General features: G+C 51.4%; 1 protein-coding gene across 5 annotated transcripts in view; it reads right to left on the minus strand.

Annotated features, from left to right (window-relative positions):
- SSBP3 (single stranded DNA binding protein 3) overlaps positions 1–24,058 on the minus strand; it is a 154,051-nt gene that overhangs the window by 91,021 nt on the left and 38,972 nt on the right. For 2 of the 5 annotated variants that reach the window (XM_037161567.2, XM_037161558.2), the window contains exon 2: positions 19,752–19,933. The exons of the other annotated variants lie outside the window; for them this stretch is intronic. In XM_037161567.2, the coding sequence (XP_037017462.2) occupies positions 19,752–19,892 (141 nt within the window). In that variant the 5' untranslated portion in view covers positions 19,893–19,933. The remainder of the gene's footprint in view (positions 1–19,751; positions 19,934–24,058) is intronic. 5 annotated transcript variants of the gene reach the window in all.

The raw sequence follows: 24,058 nt of genomic DNA on the forward strand, positions 1-24,058 counted from the left end.
TGTAAGATAAGCGTCTGTCCCCAGGAAGGTGGCAGAGAAGCAGCTGGGGGCTGGGTCCTCACTCACCCCTTAAGCTCTTACTACTTTCCAGGCTGGACAAGGAAGCACCAGTAGGAGGGATTCCTAGGGAATCTGGGTAGGAAAAGGAAGTCATTGGGGGAAGGGCAGAAGACTGAGCCTCACAAAAAGGGAGGACTCAGAGCAGGAACCAACGTGATGTCATAGGACAAGTATGGGTACCGGAGCCAGAGACACTGATTGAATTCCAGCCTCACCACTTCCCGTGTGGCTTTACACAGATGACTTAACCTCTCTGAGCTTTAGTTACATCTACAGAAAGGAGAGAAAGAACAGGGCCATCTCTAAGCCTCTTCTGGCAACTGGACACTCTAGGTTCTAGCCAGAAACTTCTGCACCTTTGTTAAACCTCTCACCATCCATTCAGAGAGACTATAATATAACAGGCTACCTAATTCTCTTTCGCCTACCAGGTTTTTGCGGTAGGCAAGGCAAACAGGAGATTAAACAGATACTGACCTACATGGACCCCCACCTCGGTGGACCTGCCCAAACCCCTGCTAAAGCCCTCAGAGACCCTGCCTCAACTCCTGCCCTCCTCCCTTCCTGCTTTCATGACACTAATGAGAAGGGACTGGATTTGATTCCTGCCCAAGCTCAGTGAGCACCCCTGGAGGTGGGGCGGTAAGAACCCACACAGCCAGAGCCCCTGAAACGCAGGGAGCCAATGGGCACCAAGCTGGCATGGTTCAGCAGCTTTTCAAAGTCAACAGCGTAAATTTTTCAAATCCTAAAAGGATTCTCAAGCCTCTTCTAATCTGTCTGCCATTTTGTTTTGTCTGCTCAGCTCAAGTCAAGGGGAACTTGACATTTGGAATACTAACTGCAAATAATCCACACCAAGGACAGGACCTGGAGTGCTGCAGTGTCAGCATGTGGCTCACAAGGATGGTGGGGACATTCCAGTTATCTGCAGAGGGTCCCAGAAGGCGCACCGTGTGGGGCAGGGAAGAGGAGGGGAGAACAGACCCTAGGGAGCTGCCAGCTCCCCCAAGGGCAGGGCTGTACCTAATTCACTGGCTTTCTCGGCACCCCGGGGAGAGGAGAGATGCCCTCTTAGATGAATGCATACAGTGGGAGTGGAAAAGGCAATGAACCAGCGTTCTGCAAACTCTACTTGTAAACCCCAGTCCCAAACAGCCACCATACCCGGGGCTGCCTCAGGCGAAGTACCCTGCTTCTCTGCACTTCCACTTTCCAACAGTCACGGGATCCACAGCTGGATCGGACAGCGGGGTCCTCCAGCAACCCCTCCATATCCAGACCACACCTCAGTCAGCAGGACACACAGGCAGGACCACATGGTCAACTCTGTCACGCACACTTGAGGCCCAGTGCACAGGCAAGGCAGGACCCAGGGCTGGGGGGGAGGGGACTGCTGTAAATCCTGCAGTATGAACCCACTCTGGCCTGCCCTTTAAACAGGAAGTGGCACAGGGAGTGCCCAGTGGCCAAGGGAGGCAAGGACGTCAAGGGCAGGTTTTGTGTGGCCGAGGCTGACCTCCAGTCTCCGACCTCTGAAGCAACAAGGGCTTGGCTGACACAACGCATTTTTTTTCTCAAACTTTTCAAAGACAGTGAGCCCCTCTGGGTATAAAAATAAAATCCCAAGACCTCAACTGAGTAATACAAGAAGAGGTAATGACCATAACCATAACATCATCTATGTATACGAATAAAGCTCAACAGCAAATAAATCCAAGTACACACCCGAAACCTCTTGTCTCCCATCTGTCCAAGACACCGCTTCCTCCAGGAAGCCACCTCTGACCCCCCTGTGTGATCTGGGCACCCCTCTTCCGTGCTGCCACAGCCCCTGTGCCCTCTGTGACAGCACTGGATCCTCAGTCCCTCCAACGGAGCCAAACACGTGCATGGTTTGCATACACTAAACCCAATGCTTACTTGCCATTTCCCCGATTAGACTGTGAACATCCCTGAGGAGCAGTACTTTGACTTCACTTTGCAAGAACCTGGAAGTGGATCTAGCATTTATCTCACATTGAAAAACCATCTGTTTAGTAAACAGGGAGTGGATGAGTACATGGCTTCTAGGAGTCTGAAGAGCCCTTGAAAATCAAGCCCAACTAAAACAACCTCCAACTATCCGGGGTGACCGCATGGTCACTCTGGGTCCCTCCACCTTTAGAGAACTATATATACCCAGGGGGGACGAGCCTGAGTTTCCAAACAGACCCAAGCAGCAAAGGGAGTTCTCTCTTCCTGGCTGAGGCTAAACAGGGACCCAGCCACAAACATCCAGTAATGCTGAACATGACGTGAACAATGTAAAAATAGCTCCTGTATCTCCTGCTCCCTCCCTTCTCTCCAGCAACACAAAGGGCAGAGCAAAGTGACACCCCTAACAAGCCTTAGCTTGTTCCAGCACAGACAGCCCCAGCCTCCTACATCTGGACCAGCTGCTGTGAACCAACAGGGGATTCCAAATTACATTTTAATTACCATAATTTTTCACAGGTACCTGAAGCAAGACCATGACAATGGTGCAAGAAACCCCCAAGTATGATGCATGAGGTCCACGTTACAAGCCAGGCTTCTACACACACACCCTCTCCCCCACGTTCTTCAGTTCCCGGGGCACTTCCAGACTGCTCTCGGGGGCCTCCGCTCTCTCGTGGGCTCTGGTTCCACCCGGCCTCTGAAGTAGGGGGCCTACTACAGAGAACTTGGATTAAAAAAAGGGAAATTGGAGGCTGGGGGTGAAATTCTTATCCCACAGGATTACTAGGTATATTAAAGATCAAATGGGAAGCATAGTGAAGATTTTTAAAGAGAAAGCACCTACTTAGGATAATTCATGCTGGGCAAATAGTGGATGCTTAATAGACACATACTCTCAGTGTGGACGTGTCTATACCACTAGCAGGTTAGGGGAGTGCGCTCTGGAATTAATCTGCTTACATTTGAATCCAGGCTCTGAAACACTGTAGCTGTGGGATCTTGGGCAAGTTAATTAACCTTTCTGGACCTCAGTTTCATGAACTGGAAAATGAGGATGATGGTAATTACTTCACTGGGTCACGGTGCATCCAATAAAATAAATACAAGTAAAGCACTACCAAGGTGCCCAGACCTAGTACACAGTAAGCACCCAAAAAATAAAAATTGACTGTGGGAAACTTCAAGCGCCTTAAGAGAGGGGAAAGGCAACCTTATGGTGCAGCAGTTATCTCCCCATGCAGCAGGCAGACATAAGGGAATTCTGGGAGGAAGGGTGGTGTGAGGATGAGGACCCCGTGGCTCTCCTGCTCTAATTCTGTCTTGACCCTTACATCCTTCTTCCCCATCTACAGGATGAGTGCCTTCAAGGAAGGGACTGTGTCATGTCACTTTGTGGTAACCCCCAGGTCTCTAACATGTGACTAGCATAAAACTTCTGCTCAGTCAATATTTACAAAACTAATTGAACAAATTAATTTTATCTCTCTTGCCTCTGCGCATTCCAGATATCAAAAAGAAGCAGGCTGCACAAAGTCCTCTAAACATGGCTTGACTCTTTTCAGCTGCAGTTGTATTTGCGAAGGGAGTTGGCATCCCTGTGTGCTCCAGAGCTGCTTGCTGCGGCAGAGAGGCAGAGGTGCTTCCTCTGGAGGAGGAGACCCCACAGGCCCTCTGCAGGGGGGAGTATGCAGCATCAGGCCCACCCACGTGCCCAAGTTGTGGGAATCCACACGTCAGCCAGGGGACAAGAGGGTATGTGGCTCCCACCGAAACCACCCCCCCAAAAAAGCCTACATGCAATGAGGAGCAAATACATGCTTTATTTTTAGCTACAAATGATGGACAGTTACTCCCAGAATGGTACAAATCTGCTACATCACCCTCAGTACCTTTCCAGGATCCCCGGTGGCTTCCCAGAGAAAGGGCCACTGATAAGGGGAGAGAGCAATTTCTGAGGCTCTCTCAGAGGAAGAGAGGGAGGATGCAGAAAAAAGAAGGTGAAGTCAGGAAGGGGAGAGAAGGTAGTCTCGGGAGACCCAACCTGAAGGGCTGGAAGCACCTGAGACTCCTACAAGTGGCTGCAGCTCCACTGGCTAGCAGGAGGCAAGGGGGTCTTCGATCTCCCATCTCTCAGTGGGAGGCACCAGGCTACGGATAAATCAGAAAGATCCGTGTCCCAATCAATGCTGCCTCTGCTGTATTCTGAAGCCAGCCACCAAAGTGCACTGAGCCTCCATTTTTTCTTCCACACGCTGGCACTACCACAACTGAGCCACTGTAAGAGCCAATGAAGCAGTGCCTGCCTGGTAGGCACCTGGCACATGATTAATTATCTTTTATCAATTAAATTGGAGTCCAGAAAAAGGTTCGCAAAGGCTCTGTTGTGTGATCTTGGCCAAGACCTTTCTGTCCACTGGGCTCCACATCTCTCCACCCACAAAGGGAACCAGCTGAACACTCAACCTGTGAGATGGTCCTGCCCTCACAGGCTGGGATGCTGAACGGCGGCCTACAGACTACTGGCAGAAGTATGCCCTTTCAAGTGCTGGGTTCCACTCTGAAGTCATATCCTGACCTCAATATGGGCCAAATTCTGACTAGAATGTTTTTTCCTGCCCACCCTCCCCCAAACAGTATCATGGACCATCCATCCCCTACACAAGAATTTGCTACCCCTCCCCCTCTATTGTGCAGGGCTGGGCAATGGCCATTTAGCAAACAGGACAGACCAGCCCTTCTCCCCCAAAGCTTAACTGCTAAATGCTGTAGAACGTAAGCTAATTGTTTTACTGTGCTTGTGCTAAGAGCTGCAAAACAGAAGTACTAGGAGCCTTAGGGCACACAAGAAGCCTGTGACCCACTGAGGGCCAGGATGCACCCTTCAGGCAGACCTGAAAGATGAGCAGGTGCTAATTTAGAGACCAGGGAAAAGGGAAGGGAGGAACACACCTTCCAGGTAGAGGGAACAGCAGGTGCAAAGGCACTTTTCAGAAATCAAGAGAAGGCCAGCGCAGCTTGAGGGCAGGAAGGAGACAGGAATCGCCCAAGTCCAAGTCGGGGCTTGCACGGCAGGTCAAATATGGCCTGCCACTACCCTGGGAGGCTCCCTCCGTCCCACTCCCACCCCAGCGGGGTTTCCTGAAAATTCGGGATTTGGGTAGTTTCCTTGCATACACCAAGCAGGAGAGGTAGGGATGACCCAGGTCACAGCAGAACAAGGCAGCCGAGGGCTCCGAAATCCAGGCAGAGTTCCCAGCCTAGCACTGGCACAAACACTGACAAGAAGCCTCCCCAAATACCCTTTTTAAGGTTTTTCTAAGGGTTTGCTCCATCCCTGCTCCCCCCACTCCTACTGGGTTTTATTTATTTATTTTTAAACCGGGGCCTGCTTATGGTCAAGTTAATGCATTTTTTTTTTAAAAAGGCCGTGGCCCTCCCTCAGGGGAGATGGGCAGATCAACAGCCCCCTTAGCATTCTTCCTCTACCACCAGGAGGCCAGAGGGGTGGGTGGGCACCAGGGCAGGCCCTGTGCCCCTGCAAGGTGGGCCTAGGAGCAAGGCCGCCCTCACAGCCCACCCTGCCCTGCACCCCCTAGAGAGGTAAAGCCCGGGAAACAAGAGGAGAGACTCCGGTAGACGTGAGAACACTGAACAGAGTCTCAAGACTTATGTTCAAATCTCAGCGCCTCTTCTCTTCACAGCCTTGAAATCTTGGACAAGAGACCTAACCTCTACCTCCCAGTGTTCGGTTTCCTTAACTAAAAAGTGGGGGATCTTATCTAAAAATTGAGGAAAGTAATGGGAAAGGGGATCTGGGGTGCTGCCACCCAGCAAACCCCAAGGACCTCTACCCCCATCTCCAGACTCCAAGGCTCCCACCCCAGGAGACTGCCCTTCATGGAGGAGCAGACCCACCCTGCTGTCACAGATCCTCCGTGCCCACCTCCCTCTGGGTCCCCCCACCCCCTACCCTTCCCCTCCTACCCCCCACTCCCCATGAGCTGGCAAGCTATGAACTCCCTCAAGTGAAAACCTCCCAGTGCCCAATGCCGACAGATGGGGAGTCCTAAAATACACCGTATGGATCATGTTTCGTGACTAGCAAAACATGCCAGCCGGGACACCATGAGAACCCGGCCGGTTTTCAGGAACAGGATTTTACACATTTCCCAGGACTGGCTGATCTGCCCTTGCCTCCACCAGCCAGCTCTAGAGCCTGGATCCTGCACCTGGAGGATACCTAAGACTGGGGGTGCCTGGGGTGGGGGAGGGGAAGCCCCCCCGCCCCGCAACCAACAGGTTGGCTGTGCCCTAACCCTCTGCCACTTTTAATGCTGTTACAACCACTTACTGGGCACCCACCCCCTTGGTGCAAATGAGCAGTGTGTTTGGCACACACTCTCAGGTCGCACAGCTTAGGCCCTAGGCAAGTTCCTTTAGCTCTCTGAGCTTCAGTTGGGGTTGGCAGTACCTTCCCTCACCCGGTCCAGTGAGGATTAGGTGAACAACCAAATGTGAGCTGCTGTAACCACTGCTGTCACTGTCACAACAGCGTGACTGTCAGGTAGCCACCACCGCCGCTATCCTACAGAAGGCAATGCCAGCTACGGGGCAAACCAGTGGTAGGGGGCATGTCTGTCTCCAAAGGGCCTCAGGGATGGGCTTCCAAGGGTCTGCAAAGCCCTGGACTTCTTATGCACAGCGATTCGTCTATGGGAACGTGCAGTGTCTGAAGAGGGCACCAGAATGCAGAGCGCAGCCACCTTGCAGGGACCCAGGGTCCAGATAAAGGTTAGAAACCACAGCTCCAGATAGAGCTCTGTCTGCTTGACACTCATGAGGTCCCCCGGCAGAGCAGTCCTGGACTCTGGGATTTGGAGCAAGAACTATGCCCCACTCTCCTCTCCCCAAGGGGAAGAAATCAGTTCTTGGCAACATCAGTTACAAAAAGCTCCCGACTGAAGGAAGAAGCCAGCAGAGCCACAGGCAGTTAAGTGTGTGGGCAAGCCTCCTAGAAGGGAAGGGAACTGTGTGACACAGGTTCCAGAATCTTAGGAAACTCAACTCGGCAAACAGAGGAAGGTGGCCTGCACGTCAGAAGGCCCTGAGACGGCCAGGAGGGGTAGAGGGGAGAGGGAGGCAGGAAGCTGGGCACCTGGCAACTGAGGAAGCACATAAGGGGTGGGGCACGTTGGCCAAGGGGACTGACACGAGCCTGCCAGACTTAACCTCTTCAGGACAGGCACGTGTTTAGAAAATAAATCATACCAACAAGATAAATCAGCGTATTAACACTATTAACCTTTGGATAGTGACGTGCCAGAATTTTGCATTTATTATCTAATTCCCTTCACAACGAGCATATACCCATGTACTCCTCTGGAAATAAAACGTGAAACTAATGTACTCACAAAGCTACCCATGCTGAGTACACAATTAGCCTTGGAACAATGGAAGTACGTGTGCTTCTGCCCCAAATGGGCTCCGGAAGGCTCTGTCTGGGAATGGGTGACCCACACCACTCCCAGGAAAGGTGTCACTCTGGGACAGAGTAGGGAGATGAAGTACGTTCCAAATGGCTCCTTGGACCCTCCATGGTTTGGTCTCTTAGGGACATACATCATGTGCTCTGGCTCCCTGTGATGACTGAAGGAAAGAAAGAGCATCAAATCCTGATGAATCAACGTGTTCCCTGTAAAGAGATTAAAGAACTGGACAAAATGCCTAGTTTACTTTTTTGGTGAGGAGTGGAGGACAAGAGGAGGAAGATGGAGGAAAGAGCCTACTCCCTCGCCGCCTGCAGGCGGCGCTCTAAACCCTGCAGGCACACGGCTGTAAACTTCATCTGGGGTGTGCGGTTTTCAGTCTCAGTGTTTTGAGGACACATATAATCCAGACTTCCTATTTACATTACATTGGTTTTCACCAACACAATAGCTACAAATGCTTTCTACTCCATTCCTGTCACCCGTATGGAAATCCTTCTCCAATGCAGGAAGACTGTAAAGTCATGGGAAGAATTCCCGTGAGTGGTGAGAGGACTCAAGTCTCACTTCTTCCCGCTTGTCCAGGAAACTTCCGTGTGGGAAGGAAAGGGGCTGACCCAAGCCACGAGCCACTAACCCACACTTGGCTGCTTCTTGTTTATCCGCAGCAAAAACACAGGAGCCCGTACAAAACACATCCTCACTGACAGTGCACAGTATTTGCTCTTCCAATAAAACGGTCCCTAGCCACCAAGGCGGCCTGGGGCAGACAGCACCAAGAAGCACATTTTAATGACCATCTAAGTGCCCCCCTTACTTGCACAGAGGAAACTGAGGCACTGAAAGAACCTCAAGACCCAGAGGTTCCGACCACCTCCCTGAGTCACCTCCTTCCAGACAACAAGTGACCACAAATCCAAGCTTAATCCAGCTGCCTCAAAATTAAGAGGGCAGGAAGGAAACACCTATATATTTCTAAGGACATCCCTGAAGTACATGCATTAACGTTTCCATTAAACTTTCTTCTAAAAACTCTGATTTCCACAGAACCAGGCTTCTCGCCACAATGCCAAGCAGTGTCTTGCCTCTGTGCAGGGCCGAGCCCACGACCTGGCGCGCAGCACATCACTAACCTGAGTTTACTGGTCTGACTGACATTACAGAGTGGTTAGGGCTTTAAGATCCCTTAAAACAGGAATTAGAATATGCCATCTAGATTTGGGGCCCAGCACTGTCACCCTGTACTACGGACCCCCTGAACATACGTTCAGGTCCTAACCCCCACTCCCTGTGAATGTGACCTTAGTTAGAAATGGATCCTTTGCAGATATAATAAAGTTAAGATGAGGTCATCCTAGAGTAGGCAGGGCCCTGATCCAATGACTGATGTACTTACAAAATAAGGGAAACTGGTACACACAGACACACAGGGAGAATACTGGGACTGAGGTAAGCCAAAGAATGCCGAGAGTTGCTAGCAACACCAAAAGAGAAAGGCCTAGAACAGATTCATTTCGAGGACCTTCGGAGGGAACATGGCCCCTGCTGAGACATCTTGATTCTGGACTTCTAGCCTCTAGAACTCCAAGAGAATAAATCTGTGTTGTTTAAAGTCACCCTATTTGTGGCACTGTTACTGAAGGCTGGGAGACTCGTACGCCCTGAATTCCTTCCAACCCTCCTCACCTACTCACCCACCCACCCCCTTCCTCTTCCTCTGTACTGTTTCTCGGGTCAGAGTGAGGTGACTTGAAATAGCATAGCTGTACTTTGACATACGTGCAACCAGCCTTGACCCTCTACCAACACCATCTGGAACAGGTCAAGAGTGCCCATCCCTGTCTGAGTCACAGCAACACAAGGTCATCTTTACTGGGTGGCAGACTCTGAGGCAATGCACAGGGTGTTGGGAAAACAGAGAAGATGGGGGGTATGGGGATGGAAGGTCGGTGGAAATTAGGAGAGTTGGCACAAACGGGGAGAAAAGAGGAAAAAGTTTCAGAAAGGAGCCTGAAGATCAGTAGCACAGACAAAGAGGCAAAGGAAGAGGACCTGCTTTCCACTGTCCCCAATGGCCAGCCCCACGCTTCTTACTCCCTCCCCCACCTGCTAGACACCTGCCTGGAACTTTACTCCAACGGCCTGCCAAGCAGGTTAACACCCAGAAAACTATCTATCCACATAGCTGTTGTACTTTGAGCTTCCACAAAGAGAAAGCCAGCCCTCTTCCGTCCAGAAGCTGGGCTTTATTTGTTTTGGATTTGCAATATCTGGGACTTGGTGGGGCCAAGTCAACATCAAACGACCAAGGAGCTGCCTGGGCAGATAGATGGGGCAGACAGTCGGACCCATCACCTCACCTGTGCCAGGTCAAGGAGCAGAGTCACCCGGGGTCCCGGGGAAGCAGAACACGTCCCAGTCTCACTCCTCTCCCATACTCACAGCACTGACGGATGTGCCGCAAGCAGCGAAACTGAGAGACTAACAGGGCCAAGGAAGTGAGTGACCTGTAAATCTCACCCCCACTCCTTTAAAACCAGAACAAAGGAATCCTCCAGCAGCGGCAGTGATGAAGACTCATACAGATCTAGCTGGTTGCAGATCCCACCAGGGCCTCACGCCGCAGTCTTCCTAGGCTCTGATACGCACTCACACGCAAATCAAATCCACAAATGACGCCATCCCCAAGCGACAGGCACTACAGAGGCAGCCTGATGTCTAGTTGACTGCACTGGAAACCCAGCTCCACCACTTGTAAGTCATCCTGCCAACAAAAATTTACTGAGCTCTTACTATGGGCTACCAGTGGCCTCATTTGCAAAAATGAAGTGACAACACCTACTTTAACAAAGCTCTTCTGAGCATGAAACACGATAAATATATCAGCACAATGCTGGGCACACAAAAGAGCTACTATGAAAAAGATTAGAATTGTTATGGTCCTGCCCTGGTCAATGTGGCCCATGAACAAAAAGGTCATAAATATTTTATTTACTTACTTTTTAGAGAGGGGAAGGGAGGGAGACAGAGAGGGAGAAAAACATCAATGTGTGGTTGCCTCCAGCACGCCCCCTACTGGGGATCCAGCCAGCAACCCAGGCATGTGCCCCAACTAGGAATCGAATCAACAACCCTTTGGCTCATAGGCCCGCAATCAATCCACTAAGCTATACCAGCTAAGGATGATGTTTCTTTCTCTCTCCACCTCTCTCCCTGTCCCTCTCTCTAGAAAGCAGTAAGTATTTTTCAAACAACTGTTCTGGTCCTATCTTCCGTGTCCGACCTTGAGACAGAAGGTCCGCAGCAGATTTCTGTGCCGTCTACTAGAATGTCGGGCTCCGTGAGGACGGTCAGGGTTACCATCTACGCTGCTCCCTGCCGCACTCCTGGTGCCCACGACGGGCCTGGCACATGGCAGGCACTCAGATGTTTGTTATACGAAGCAAACTGTCAGGTAGCCAAGGCACCAATGGTGGATGCAGAAATTTGAAAACCACCACGACACACGGGGGAGAAAAGGACAGAATCTGAGATTGTAAGTAAGTAGTCCTGTCCCCAGGCCAAGGAGCAAAATGGCCAGGCACCCACTGGTTCCCCCAAAATGAAACCAAATTAAAGCAGGAGACCACCACAGGCTCAGCCTCAGAGAATGTGATGGCGCCTCTTCAAGAAAACAGGTGAAAGATTAGTGCCTCTTTAGTCATGTTCACACAAGTGGGTATCCAATGAGAAAACAGGTGTGGAAGAGCCACAAAAACATATCAAAACCTTTTATTTGGCAGATGTCTTCTTCAAGAGACGATAGCTCCAGCTTCGGTCAGGATTCACAATATCATCATCTTCTTTAACTTCCTTCTCTTCTACTACCCATGTCCATCTCAGGTTCAAACATACCTGGTGAGTGTCCTGAAGTGCGTAACACAAATCAATGGCCATCTGGAGCCCCCTGGTACCCAGCCAGCCAGGGTCCTTTTAGCCACAGGGGTTAGCTGTCACTCCAACTCTTCTGCCCCAGAATAAACCTCACCAAACCCCAACGCTAGGTATTTAACCATTTCCATCCCTACTGGCTGTGTCCCAACCGCCACTCCCACCACAGGCCCATTAAAACCCACTAAGATACATGATTAGGAGGCATCCGTGTGGAACAGCATTATAGCAGATGGGAGTTTGAGGACTTGAGAACCTGAAGGCTGAAGCACTGTCTCGCTTAGGTAAGAAAACTAAGCCCAGTTCCCACTGTCCATAAAAATGAGCGTCATAACAATGGTCCCTCCCAACAGGGCTGTTGTAGGGTATTCAGGAAAAAACAGGAGACGTGCCCCTAAATGGCTCTTTTTTTAAAGTGGGGACAAATGCTGTCACTTGGAGCTCCAATCTTCTCTTTCTCACCAGTGGAAGAATGGACCCAAGTACAAGTTAGAACACCATGCCAAGCCCAAGGCAGCCCTGCAAAGCAGAAGTAGTCCCGTTTTTCTCAAGTGATTAACAGGTCCAAGAAAGGCTGCGGCGCAATTTACGAGGGCCACAGCCAAGAGAGATTTACACGCGTGTGGCCTTCAGATGGTTTTCTAAGACTGTGCACAACCCTCGTTTGGCTGAGGATCTCAGCAGCAAGTAATTTTCTAATTGATTCATTAGCACTCCAATCAACTAGTACTTTAGACACAATGGGCCCTGCTTGGGGCTGAATGCCTGAGCCCAGGGAGCTGCGCTGAATGCGCTGCTCCTGCTCCCGGGCTGCTGCAGCCCGGCTGGCCCACAGCGCGCTGGCGCGGTCCCTCCGAAAGCCACACCGACACGGGGAGAGTGCTCCATTCGAAAAGAAAAACAGAGCCAACATAGCTTCTTAAATACTATTTTTTTGGTGACAAGAATTTTCAGACTGGAACACAATTATGCAAAAATGTTAAGTAAAAAAAGGAGGAAAACAGCCTGAAAGGAAATGCTTCCCCCCGAAAAAAGTTAGCCCAAAGTTAGTTTTGGTGGTAGAATGATGGGTGAATTTTTCTTCCTTCTAGTTTTCAAAATAAGCAAATGTAGGACACAAAATTTCAGTTTTCTCAAGTGTAAAGCCACAGCAATTACACCCAAGTCCTGTGAGGATGAAGTGAAAGTACGTACCAGACAAGCAGACCCCTACAGCCATGGGTACCGGACAGAGTGCCAGGCCCACCCCCCAGTTGAGCGACTCAAGCACCCACCCTGCCATTTGGACCAAGAATCTGTTATGCTCAGGGAGGCTGTAAATAATTACTGCTGTCACTTGTGGTAAACTGAACTGTTGAAGCCACAAATGCTAAAACTCGCAGATCTCAAGAGTAATGCTGCAATCATTTCAATATAAATTAAACTTTAAAAACAATCTTTATCATTCCATACGCATTTGGTGTGTGGAATGTACATATCACACAAGGTTCCTGAATGGACCAAGCCCACAGGACAGGAACCTCCAGCAGATCCACTAAGGACCCTCAGAAACTCTGCTGGGCCTTTGTGCAATTCGGGGCCTGCTCTGCTGCCTGTACACTCAGCTATAGAAAAGTCCTCAGTTACATGGCATTTTGGAAGGACTCCTAACTCAACCCAGCCTGGATCAGCACTCTCCTATACCCACGCATCCACGCACCCACCCATCTACCCATTCACCACCCAGCCAATCCTCTCTAATACATTCTCTGTAAGGAACTCCTAGTGAGCCATAACGCAGTGCAAATGCTCTGCAAACTAACAGGCTTCCTTAATACGAAGGACAAAATGTTAAGCACCCTCAGTCTGTATAGCCCTGGGTTCAAAGTACGTAAAAGGACCGAAGACCTGGACATACTAGTTTGCTCATCAAAGACCAAAATTTCAGAACTAGCACAGGACACCTCAGGAAGCTTGAAAAAAAAAAATGAAGTCCTCCTTCACCTAGCAAGGAATCCACTTGTTGCCCCAATAAGGGGCATTCTCCAGAAAGGCCAAATGGATCTAAATTTCTCGGCTGGTAGGTAGGTAAGGTGGCATGGCATCTCCAGCAACATCGTGAAGTCAAACTTCCTCACAAAATATCATAGGGCACCTTTGCCAAAACTGTCCAAACCCTTCCTCCCTTCCCCTCGCCTCCCTCTCCCCAGAGAGAAAGCCATCGGCCCCGTGTCCTCCTGGGGCAACTCTGACACGGAAGGCAAGTGTGAGCTGGGTGGCTCTCTTCACGAGTCTCACCTCACGAGGATCCACAGCAGCAGGAGGCAGCGGCACTGCACGCACCTTCCTGACCATCCCAGCATCCACCACAATCTGCACTGCACTACTACCATCACCGTCTGTGGGAACGTGCAGGCAATACCAAATCTGAGACGCGCCATATCTCAACCCACTGGTCTGGAACTTCAGTGTGGGGGTAAATTCTCTGTCATGATGACCCACTGCATAACAGAGAATGATTAATGACAGAAAAACATCAGCAGGATGCATGAGGCTCAACCAAGATCCCCCTCAACAGAGCACAAAACCCACAAAACACGAGCCCGCACTGGGTCCCTCAGCAGACTCTAAACGGCGAATGTGAGAAACCTGGCGCTGGCCCCGCATCCTTGGGCAGTCACTCCATCCCTGCTGCGACCCTAGGTTTCCTCATCTGTGAGGTAAGCACTCACATTCCTCACATACCCCTGCCAGGGGAGGGCAGTTCTCTCAGGGATTCAGTCAACTTGGGAGCTAAACACAGTTTGTTTTGTTTAGTCTGCATCTGATGAGGCCTCAGCTCTCCAATAAGAACAGGGCAGATCTACTCTTTCCAAAGAAATCAGGCCCATTGCGAGAGGAAGGACTCTGGACCAAAATCTAAGCCAAAGTGGTAAAGACCAAAGTAACCTCTACTTTTATGTCCTACAGGTCCCAGAAATCTTCAGCTCAACCCACCCCCTATACCCCATAACTTACACACACACACACACACACACACACACACACACACACACACAGAGCCAGTCCAACACCAGCAGCTTCAACTGGAAGACTGCTCCCTTTAGCTGTTCTAAGATGCTTCCATTTGTAAAATCCCTAGGCACCCACTATGCTCGCCCCACCCCTACGCCAGGAAGACCCTCCGAGAGGGAAATTAGAGTTTGGAGTATCCCGGTGAACCATACACTGAGTCAGACACCTTCTCCCAGGCTCCACAGTAGTCGGCAAAAGCGGGCGGGTCCCCAAGGTATGGCCTGACCCTAGTCTCCCCCAGGCAGCAGCCCAAAAAGCAAGGGAGGGGGCACTCAACAGTCCTCACTGAAATGCACTGAACTGAGCAAATTACACCCAAGCCAGAAAAAAAACCGGAAAACCCTAAAGCCACCCTCTGCAATGAGAAGCCAGCCTGAGGCCCAGCGGTGCACAGACACTGCCAACACACTGCTCCCGTCCACAGGCGCGATCGAGGGACCTGAGTGGGACTGAGGATGGTGAGGTCAATTCCTGGGTTTTACAGAGAGAGGACAACAGCGAAGAGGGGACTCACTACCCAAATCACACGCAACCAGAGAAGCTGGGCTAGCCCCAGACCCTCGGCTGCAGACCCTGGAACACCGACATTCCAACACCAGACCTGGCTGGCCAGCAAGGAGAAACTCTCCCACTTCACTGCCACCAACCCAATCCTCTGACCCCAAAAGCTGAAGTCCGCAGCCAGTGTATCCTACTGTCTGCGGCTCTTCTGGCCTTACAGAGAGGTGCCAGCCCCTTGGCCCTCTGCAGTGTAGATGTACCACCCAAGGCCACGCACCCCACCCATCAAGACCCACATCCCAGCCCGGTGCTACAAAGACATGGGACGCGTTCTTGCCTGGGACCCCTCAGCCCCAGGAGTAGACACCACCTTGTCTCTCTGATCCTCAACACGTGCACCTAAGAAATCAGAGCGATGACCCTCCACAACTACCTGCTGCGCCTGTAACACACAGCCTGCTCTTCAGAGAGCTCGTAACTGCGATGGGGAGAGGAAGTGAACCACGTACGATTCCCTCCCAGGAACACCCAACCTCTGAAGGAACTCAAGAGCCAGAAACCCCAGAAGCCACCCAACCGGAAGTCCCTTTGAACCTGGGTCTGGGAGAAAACAACTCTGCACAGGACACAGTGCTTAGGGAGGCATGGACTCTGAACACACCATCTACACACGCCATACACGTGGGGAACTACAGCCAAGAGGAAAAGGGGGAAATGAAGCAGACCCCTCAGGGAGAGCTGGGGTGAGAAATGTGAATGTGTCATGCCTTCCCACGCTGAAAGGCCACTCGAGGCCCTCAATACCAGATCCCCTAAAAAGGCAAAGTGAGTCAGGTGGCAGGTCCCTCACATACTGGGAGGCTCTCAGGCCAGGACACCGCTGTAACCTGCCCTCCTCCATGGTGCCTGGCACACGCGGCATCCAATGAACGTCTGCCGAGTGAGTGAACAAAACCAGGTGTTGCACCCTGCTCCTCTCTGCGCCGGCACAGGGCCGGGCACACAGAAGATGCGCAGCTGGCGTGCGGGACTGCGCCGCAGCTCTGGACAGCATCTATCTGGACGTAAACGAAAGAGAAGGGCGCCAAGTGCAGATACTGCAGTGGGGGGGCTCCTCCCACTTGAAGCAAGCCCCACGGATTTGAGGAGAATGCTTGGCAAACTAAAGAGGTTCTCCTGAAATCCAGTCTAAATTTTCCTAAAAAGGCAGTCCCTCTTCAGACACTAAAAAACAGGATTCCGCTTACACGACGACGGGTGTTTCACGGAGGCAGCTATTATACGCAGGAACGTGAACCTGGGCGCACACCCTTCCCTTTGCGAGAGGGACGCAGTACCGGGTTGGGCTCCTGGAACCCAGTTCCCTCTCGCCCAGCCCACCCGGCCTGGCCGGGCCCCATTAAAGCACTGCTCGCGCCATCAACACTGTTGTTTTGGAATGTGCCAGTGATTCTAGTGGCAGGAACAGCAAGCTTTAAGCTCAGCAGAGAAACCAGCTGGAGAGGCAGCCTCATGAAATAATGAAATGCCAAACCAACCCCTACATCTTCTCCAGTCTCTCAGGTCACCTACCAGATTAGAAGGCCTGTTGCTACGGCAACCATATCTTGCAAGTGCTGGCTGAACTTCCCCATAATTTTTAACCCTTTAACTGGCTGGGGGAGGGTGATGTGCAAATGAGCCCGAATTCCCAGAGAGTTGTCCTCCTCTGAATGTACTTTTACAGATTCAAGCAAGAAAAAAGAAAAACACTGGCCAGGGGCCGGAAGGGGGACGTGCGGGGAAGGCCCCCCGTTAAGCAAACACAGACAGTGGAAAGGGAGCCCTGCACGTGTCCACCGTTCCTTCCCACGGCCGTGCCACCGCCGTACTTGTTGGCTATGCCGTAGAACTTTTCGCACACCTGGCAAACGATCCAATGGGAGCAGCTGAAAAAAGGATGGGGAGAAACCAAGGCGAGACGAGACTCCGCCCGCCCTCTCGGCCAGGCTCCGTGCCCTCGCGCTGCAGACGACCGTGGGCCCTTCTGCGGGAGGCAGAAGGCGGATGGGAGCCAGGCGGAGGGGGACAGATGGCCGGGCAAGCACTGGCACTTTCCAGTTGTCTGATGGGCGCCTGCTGCCAACCAAGCCCCCGCCTCCTTGCAGCATCCTCCCCAATCCCACACACTGCTCCTGGAAACCGCGGTGCGACTCTAAAGGGACGGGACGCCATGCCAAAAGCTGGTGCTGGGGGAGCCGACCTCTCCCAGCCTGTACTGCCCCCACACCTGCAACTTCTGGGAGAGGGCCACCGCTCCCCAAACTGCCCAGGCCACTCCTTCTCTCCATGTCAGAGCAGAAGTCTTCCCCCACCAGCCCTCACCAATCAACTGTCTCTGTGCTCAGCAACCGGAGTTCATGGGGTCCTTCAAGAATCAATCTTCAAAATGACTTTCCTCAGCCTCTCAGATTTGACAGGAGAGACTTAATAAAACCACAGAGACAGAAAAATGCCCTCCATGGCCTCACCACTGGGGGTGAAGCCCCCTCACCTCACACCAGTTCTTCAGCAGGGGAGTCACGGAGGGGAGGGAATGGGGCTCACCGGGGGCAGCAGAGGCTCCGGACTGACCGACCGACCGACCAGCCAACAGGAGGCCTGTGTGATTTCCCTAGAGGACCCAGAGAAGGTGCCTGGGAAGGAAAGAAGGGAAAACAGGAGAGAAAACTGGGCCCCCCACTAAGAGGCAAGAGAAAGTCAAAGGGGGCAGGATAAAGGAGAGGAAAAGAAAAACACAGTGAGGGGGCAAGGAAGGCCTGGCAACGGGCAGCCGCCCAGGGCACTTGGTCAACGAGGCTGCTAGAATGCACACAGCTCACAGCCCCACTCCAGACAGAGGCTCCAAATTCCCTCATGGGTGTGAAGGGCGAGGGGTGAGGGGGAATGGGGGCAGGGTGTGCAAAATGGGGCAGGCGGTGCTTCAGCAGGGCTTGGGGTGCAAGGGAGCAAAGGTGCCCTCCCAGCGTACTAGCATCGCTGTAGGGAGAAGGGAGAGAGATTCACCCTCACTCACCCCCACCCGCCTTATCTTCCTGCGGCCTGCTGCCCGGATAGGCTGGCCACCCCCACCTCTCACCCGTGCAGGGGGACACCCTGGAAGAAATCCAGTCCAGTGAATTAAAGTCCCTATGTTCTCTCTGCCAAGTCATTAACAAGACGTACCACAACGGCCCCGCGAGGAGTGACAATTTTTATTAGCACGCTCACCCATCACCTAGCCCTTCTGCACGTGCAGTGGCCAGTTGGGTTAAAAGGAGCTAAGGAGAGGCCTGTGGGGTGAGGGAGAGGGTGAGTACAGGCCCTGTCCCTGGGGAGAGGGAGGGTGCAGCTTCAGCTGGAGACGCATCACTGGGCTGCACACTTAACAGGCACCTGGGCCCTGGCTGGTGCAGCTCAGTGGATGGAACGTGGGCTGCGAATAAAGGGTCACCAGTTCGATTCCCAGTCAGGGCACATGCCTGGGTTACAGGCCAGGTCCCAGTGGGGGCCACGAGAGGCAACCACACACTGATGTTTCTCCCTTTCTCCCTCCCTTCCCCCCCTAAAAATAAATAAATTCTTTAAAAAACAGGCACCTGGGCACTGTGTTACTACATCTGGGACTCTGATGGAGGAGGCAAGGTGGGTGAGCGATCAGCACTTACAGAGCACCTCCTATACCATCCAGGCACAGGGGTGCCCTTATATTAGGGTCTACTCCCCTAACCTACTCAAGGGCAGGCAGGGCTGTGAACTTTATATCCCTCTGCAGTGGACAGACAGGGCAGCGGATCCAACAACACTTGCAAGAAAGAAAAAAGAACTTAACCCCCCAGATGGATGGGTGGCCACCAAGCTCATCTACTGTTTGGTCTCATCTATCCCAAACCTTCATTCCACAAAGCTTTACTGGGCACTTACTTTGTGCCAAGCACTATGCGCACAAAACCGAAGACTAGCACACCTGTCTGCCCTCAAGGAGTACCTCTCACCTGGCAACCGAGCGCTGCACTCTCCCAGCGCTCCACCCGCCCACTGCACCGCTGGCCCTCGGTATCTGACGGATGCACTGGACTCCCAGACTCCCAGAAGGCGTGCTCCCACGGCTCGGCCATTGCGCTCCGCTCGGGTGGAGAGGAAAGCAAGGGCAGGGTCCTGGCGTTTCTGTGCAAATCCCAGTAACTGCTGACAGTGCTGACCAACCAGAACATCCACAAGCAATTCCATAACTGAACTAAAGGCCATTTTTCAGGGGCTGCAGCTGGTACCTTGCTGCAGAGCAGAAAGAACACTGGAACAAGAGACAAGAAGCCTGGCTTCCAGCCACAAAAACTAACTTAACCTGCTGTGTGACAGGAGAATGGGGACAAGTTGACTTCCACCCTCCAGCCCTCAGTTTCCCCCGTGGGTACAACTAAGGGGTTGTCCAGTCAGATCTCTAAAGACAGACTAACACAAAACATGAAGAGAGCAGCGGCACCCCGGCTGGACAGGGCTGTGGGAACCAAAGGTGCAGCAGCAGATTCCAGGCAGAGTGGGCAACCTGCTGCTACCTCTCCACCCACACTCTCAACGACACAGAAATTCTACACATGGCTCTGAATAATAACAGAAGTAACATTTAGGTAAGGTTAGGGATTAAGCTAAACCTCACTTAAGAGGCAGGGATGCTGGCATTTGGGAGCAGGAAACGGGCCTGGGAATGCACTTAATACCTACCGCAGAGCAAAGCGGATCACGGCCAGCTCCTGACTCACGCGCATCTTCGGCTGCTGCGACATTCTCCCACTTGCGAACTCCAACACTTCCACGGTGCCAGGCCAAAGAGTGGGGGCTGGAGGTCAGTTTTGAAAGCCACATTTTCAGAAGAACATTGGCAAACCAGAAGCCAGGCAAGATGCCTTCCAAAACAAAACAGGAGCTATTTTAAATGGAAACCCCCTGATGGAGGCGGAGGAGTTTTATGGGAAGAACAGAGAACATGAATGAGATGCTATAATTAACAGCCCCAAAAAGCTGTCATAAAGAAGAGGAAATCCTTCCACTTGGTGGTGGTAATACCAAGAACAAAGATTTACAACCATTCTAACTGCCCTAAAACTGGAATGTGCTGCCCTGTCAGGTAGTGAGTTCCCCGTCACTGGAGGTGAAGCAGAGGCTGTAAAGGGAACTTGGGCCAAGGAGACTCTCATGGGACTTTAGAGATTACCAACTGATAAAATGCTGACATCAGAAATATACGAAGGGAAGTATTCAGGCCTTTCATATTTTAAAACAACTTTTCTTTACAGAGAGAGAGACTTCTAAGGGAACATGAAAATATTCTGCCTGCCCCTAACTAACCTGCAGAGTGGTTTTTTTATAAACAGGTTTCCCATCATCTTGGTCAGACTCCACCCACCCTTCTTGAAGGCTGCAGAGGTCACTGTGTTTTTGTGGCAAAAGCTGCAGGTGGTGACTGAGCTGCTGGGTAAGAAAAGCTCCATTATGTAAAAACACAAATGTTTTAAGACGCTTCTATGGAGCAGGAAGTCAGAAAACAAGGTTGGGGAGCAGACCCTGTGTAAGGAATAGAGCGAGCAGGTCAGCATTCATCGTTTCGGGAGGACACGCTGCCCTGGTGGCATCCTGCCCCAGTGTCACCCGGCCTGGCATGCAGAGTGTGATGGCCTAGCACAGAGATTAGTAAACACGCACCACGTACCCTGGAAAAACGTTCAGATCACACAGACCAGTGGCCACCACAGAAATAAACCAGGACCTCTGCCTCCAGTGGGTTTCAGTAGGAAAAGGGTGCATTATAACTGCCACATCCTTCAGAGCTTGATGAGTTCTCAGGAACTAGAACAATCCTTGGCACATAACATGTGCTCATGAAATACCTCTTACTTGTAGAAATAATGGATATTTAAAATCAGTCAGCAAACCAAGTATCTTTTCTCTTAGTTTTGAATCAGTTACATAACTTCTCCCTCAAGCCCCCGCCCCCCACTCACTCACCCATCTCCTTTCATTCAGCTCAAAATATTAAATAAAATATTATGCCAAAGTTCTTTTGCATTTCCTGAGTCCATGATGGGATAAAGGAGGTTACCTACAAGCTTAGCATATAAAACGCTCAGTCTAAGCTCCACAAGGGTAGGAATTTTTATCTGTTTTGTTCACCACTTCAGCCCCAACAACGTGGTGCAATGTGGGGACAGGGCAGGCACTCCACGGGTATCTAAAGAATCAGCAAACTCATTTACTGTGTGACAGTGGCAAGTCACTTTTCTCTCCAGGCCATCTCTTCTCAACCGTAAAGTGACAGTCCTAGGGAGGCTCATAGAGTCTCCAGCTAGTTCTCATGTGTTTGAAAGTCTGTGACCCAGGTAAGCCGGCCGAGGAAGGGCTTCCGTCAGAGAAAGTCGGCCTGGGTGTCCCCAGATGTTTCCACCGAGGAAGAAGCTAGGAGGCAGTGTGGTGCCACAGAAAAGCACCGGCTTTAAAGCCCAAAAGCTTGTCTCAGCTCAGCTCAGGACACAGGCAGGACCTTGAGGACGCCACTGAATCTTCTGAGCCTCAATCTCCTCATCTGCAAAGCGGGAACCAAGCCTGGCTCACTCCCCAGTTTGCAGCCTGGATTCTATGAAAATGCGTGTAAAAGCACACTGTAGGGGTTAGGGTTAGCGGTGGTTCTAACCAGGTTAGTAGCAGGTTTGGGTTAGAGTGACTGTGAGTCACTTCCAGCGAAGAACCTTACAATTATTTCTATCCACAATGGGCAATGCCAATTAGAGACAAAGTATGATCAAGACCAGATCACAAAACCACATCAAAGATTTGCGATCTGCAACTTGGTTCATGTCGAGCATTTTGCGCCTTTCTCAGGAGAATGGACAGTGGTTTAGAGCAGAGAAGAGAATGTATTAGGAAAATTAGGCCCTGGCCAGGTAGCTCAGTTGATTAGAGTGTCATCCCGACATGCCAAGTTGTGGGTTCTATCTCTGGTCAGTGCACGTACAAGAATCAACCAATGAATGCATAACTAAGTGGAATTACAAACTGATGTCTTTCTCTCCCCTCCCCTCCTTCCTCTCTCTTTCTAAAATCAATTTAAAAAAGAAAGAAATATTGGGAAAAACTGAACACCCCTAAAAGAGAGAGAGGAGCCATTCCAAGGCTACAACTCAACCCCACCCTGATGGCCTGCACGGGATAAGCAGAAAAATGCTCACCCCAGTGGAACAGGACCTCCCCCCCAGGATAGCTGTAGGCCTGAGCAGGGCCTGGGACAGAGGGTGTGAAGCCTCCCTCCTCCCCACAGCCAGGAAAACAAGCAAGGCCACGATCAGTGGGCTATGCAGACACGGCATCTACGAGCAGCAGCAGTGACAGCCAAAATCAAGACAAGTGGCCTTTCTGGGCCCCCAGATGCATCCAGGCCCCACACACCACAACAATCCTGCCAGGCAATGTGCGTTATCATTAAAAGGGTGAAAAGCCTCATTTTAACTCTCTCTGGCTGGCCTTCCAACTCCAGGAGTTCTCCCTTCCTCATTAAAATGGGGTGCAACCAGAAGGTCTCCTGAGAAGAGAAGGGACATAATTAAAATTTCAGGGAAAAGAGGGGGTCAAGTCCTTACTGAAGCCTTGGGTGGCTTCAAGCAAAATTTAGAATTTACCTCTCATTCCTAGCCTGCCATCTCATTTAATTATCTGCATCAGCTTTTCATTTCTGTGGCAGAGACAAGCAGAGGTAACCACAAATAAATGCATCCATGCAAATACCGGAGCAAGAAAAAAACTCCGTCCCTTTCCTCACTTTCACTAGTCCCTCCCTGGAGCAGGAGCTCCCTCCCCAGAGTGTGCTGCTGGGTGGCTGCTGCCAGAACTGCACCCCTGGACAGGCCCTGGTACCAGGCAGGCACTCAGTTAAGAACTTCATGTTCGCCAAAAGGTGCTGGTCTGCAGACCAGACTCTCCCCAACAGCCCAAAATGGCCTGGCAATAGGTGGGGGGCCCCCAGTGCCACTTTGTGAGGGACTGACTTCCCTAACAAAGACAGAAGGCCACCTGTGGTCAGGTCCCCATTTTAGGGCTACCAGCAGTGGCTTTCCACTCTGTGAGGACCTCAATGGGTGGGAGCCTGCCCCCACCCCAACTCCTCTAGGGGCCCCCACACAGGCACAGGGGAGGAAGGTACAGCCTTTTCCACCAGGAAGGTACAGCCTACAGTGTACCTCCCACTGGGGAAGATCCTGGCCTTGAGAGCTGCAGCCCCCAAAGCTAACTTTTTCAGACCAGGTAGTTGGTTTTATTTATTTAAGTTCTAGTTTATCTTTTAAGCTGTCCAAATATTTGTCAGAGCACCTTCGCCACAGGCTCGGCTGCCCTGGGGGTTAGTTCTGCTTTTAGTGGAGGATTTTTTCCCCCTCATTCTCTCCCCCAGACAATACCAAGGCCTCACATTCATAAGAGCTGTATACTTCGCGGGAGTAGTCCTCTGGCTGGGGGTGGTGGGATAGAGCAGACCGCCTTGAAGCAGTCTGCACAGCACACTGTTGCTTTATTTAGATTACATATTTACATGGAGAGTCTTGCACAGCGGGGTGTACCATAATCCCCTCGGCCACTGGGGTCTGGATGCACCACTCTCTGCAGCGCATACCTGGGAAGGGAGGCCCCAAGCCTCAGGAAGCCCACTCTAGCACAGTGTCCCTGAACACCCAGAACTGACTGCTGAGTCACATCTTGGTTTCCAAGGGAAAATGATGAAGACACTTTGCTTACTGCAGCCAGATGAGATTTCCAATCCAGAACTGCAAACCTCCTAACTGCATCCTGCCTTGTTCTGCTCATCTGGGAAGTGGGACAAGTGTTCCCTTCTCCCCAGCTCAGAGGGGTAAGCCAGGGCAGAACACACACCACCATCGGCAATAATGTGAATGAAGAGCGTTTTTCACTAGGAGGAAAAGTATTTAGCGGATTCAAAGAAGTAAGAGACAATCTTGCTAACCAAATCAGCCATCTGGTGCCACATTGGA

The sequence above is a fragment of the Artibeus jamaicensis genome, unplaced genomic scaffold, assembly GCF_021234435.1.
Source record: "Artibeus jamaicensis isolate MK-2021 breed Jamaican fruit bat unplaced genomic scaffold, CSHL_Jam_final scaffold_1019, whole genome shotgun sequence".
NCBI classification, from domain to species: Eukaryota; Metazoa; Chordata; class Mammalia; order Chiroptera; family Phyllostomidae; genus Artibeus; species Artibeus jamaicensis.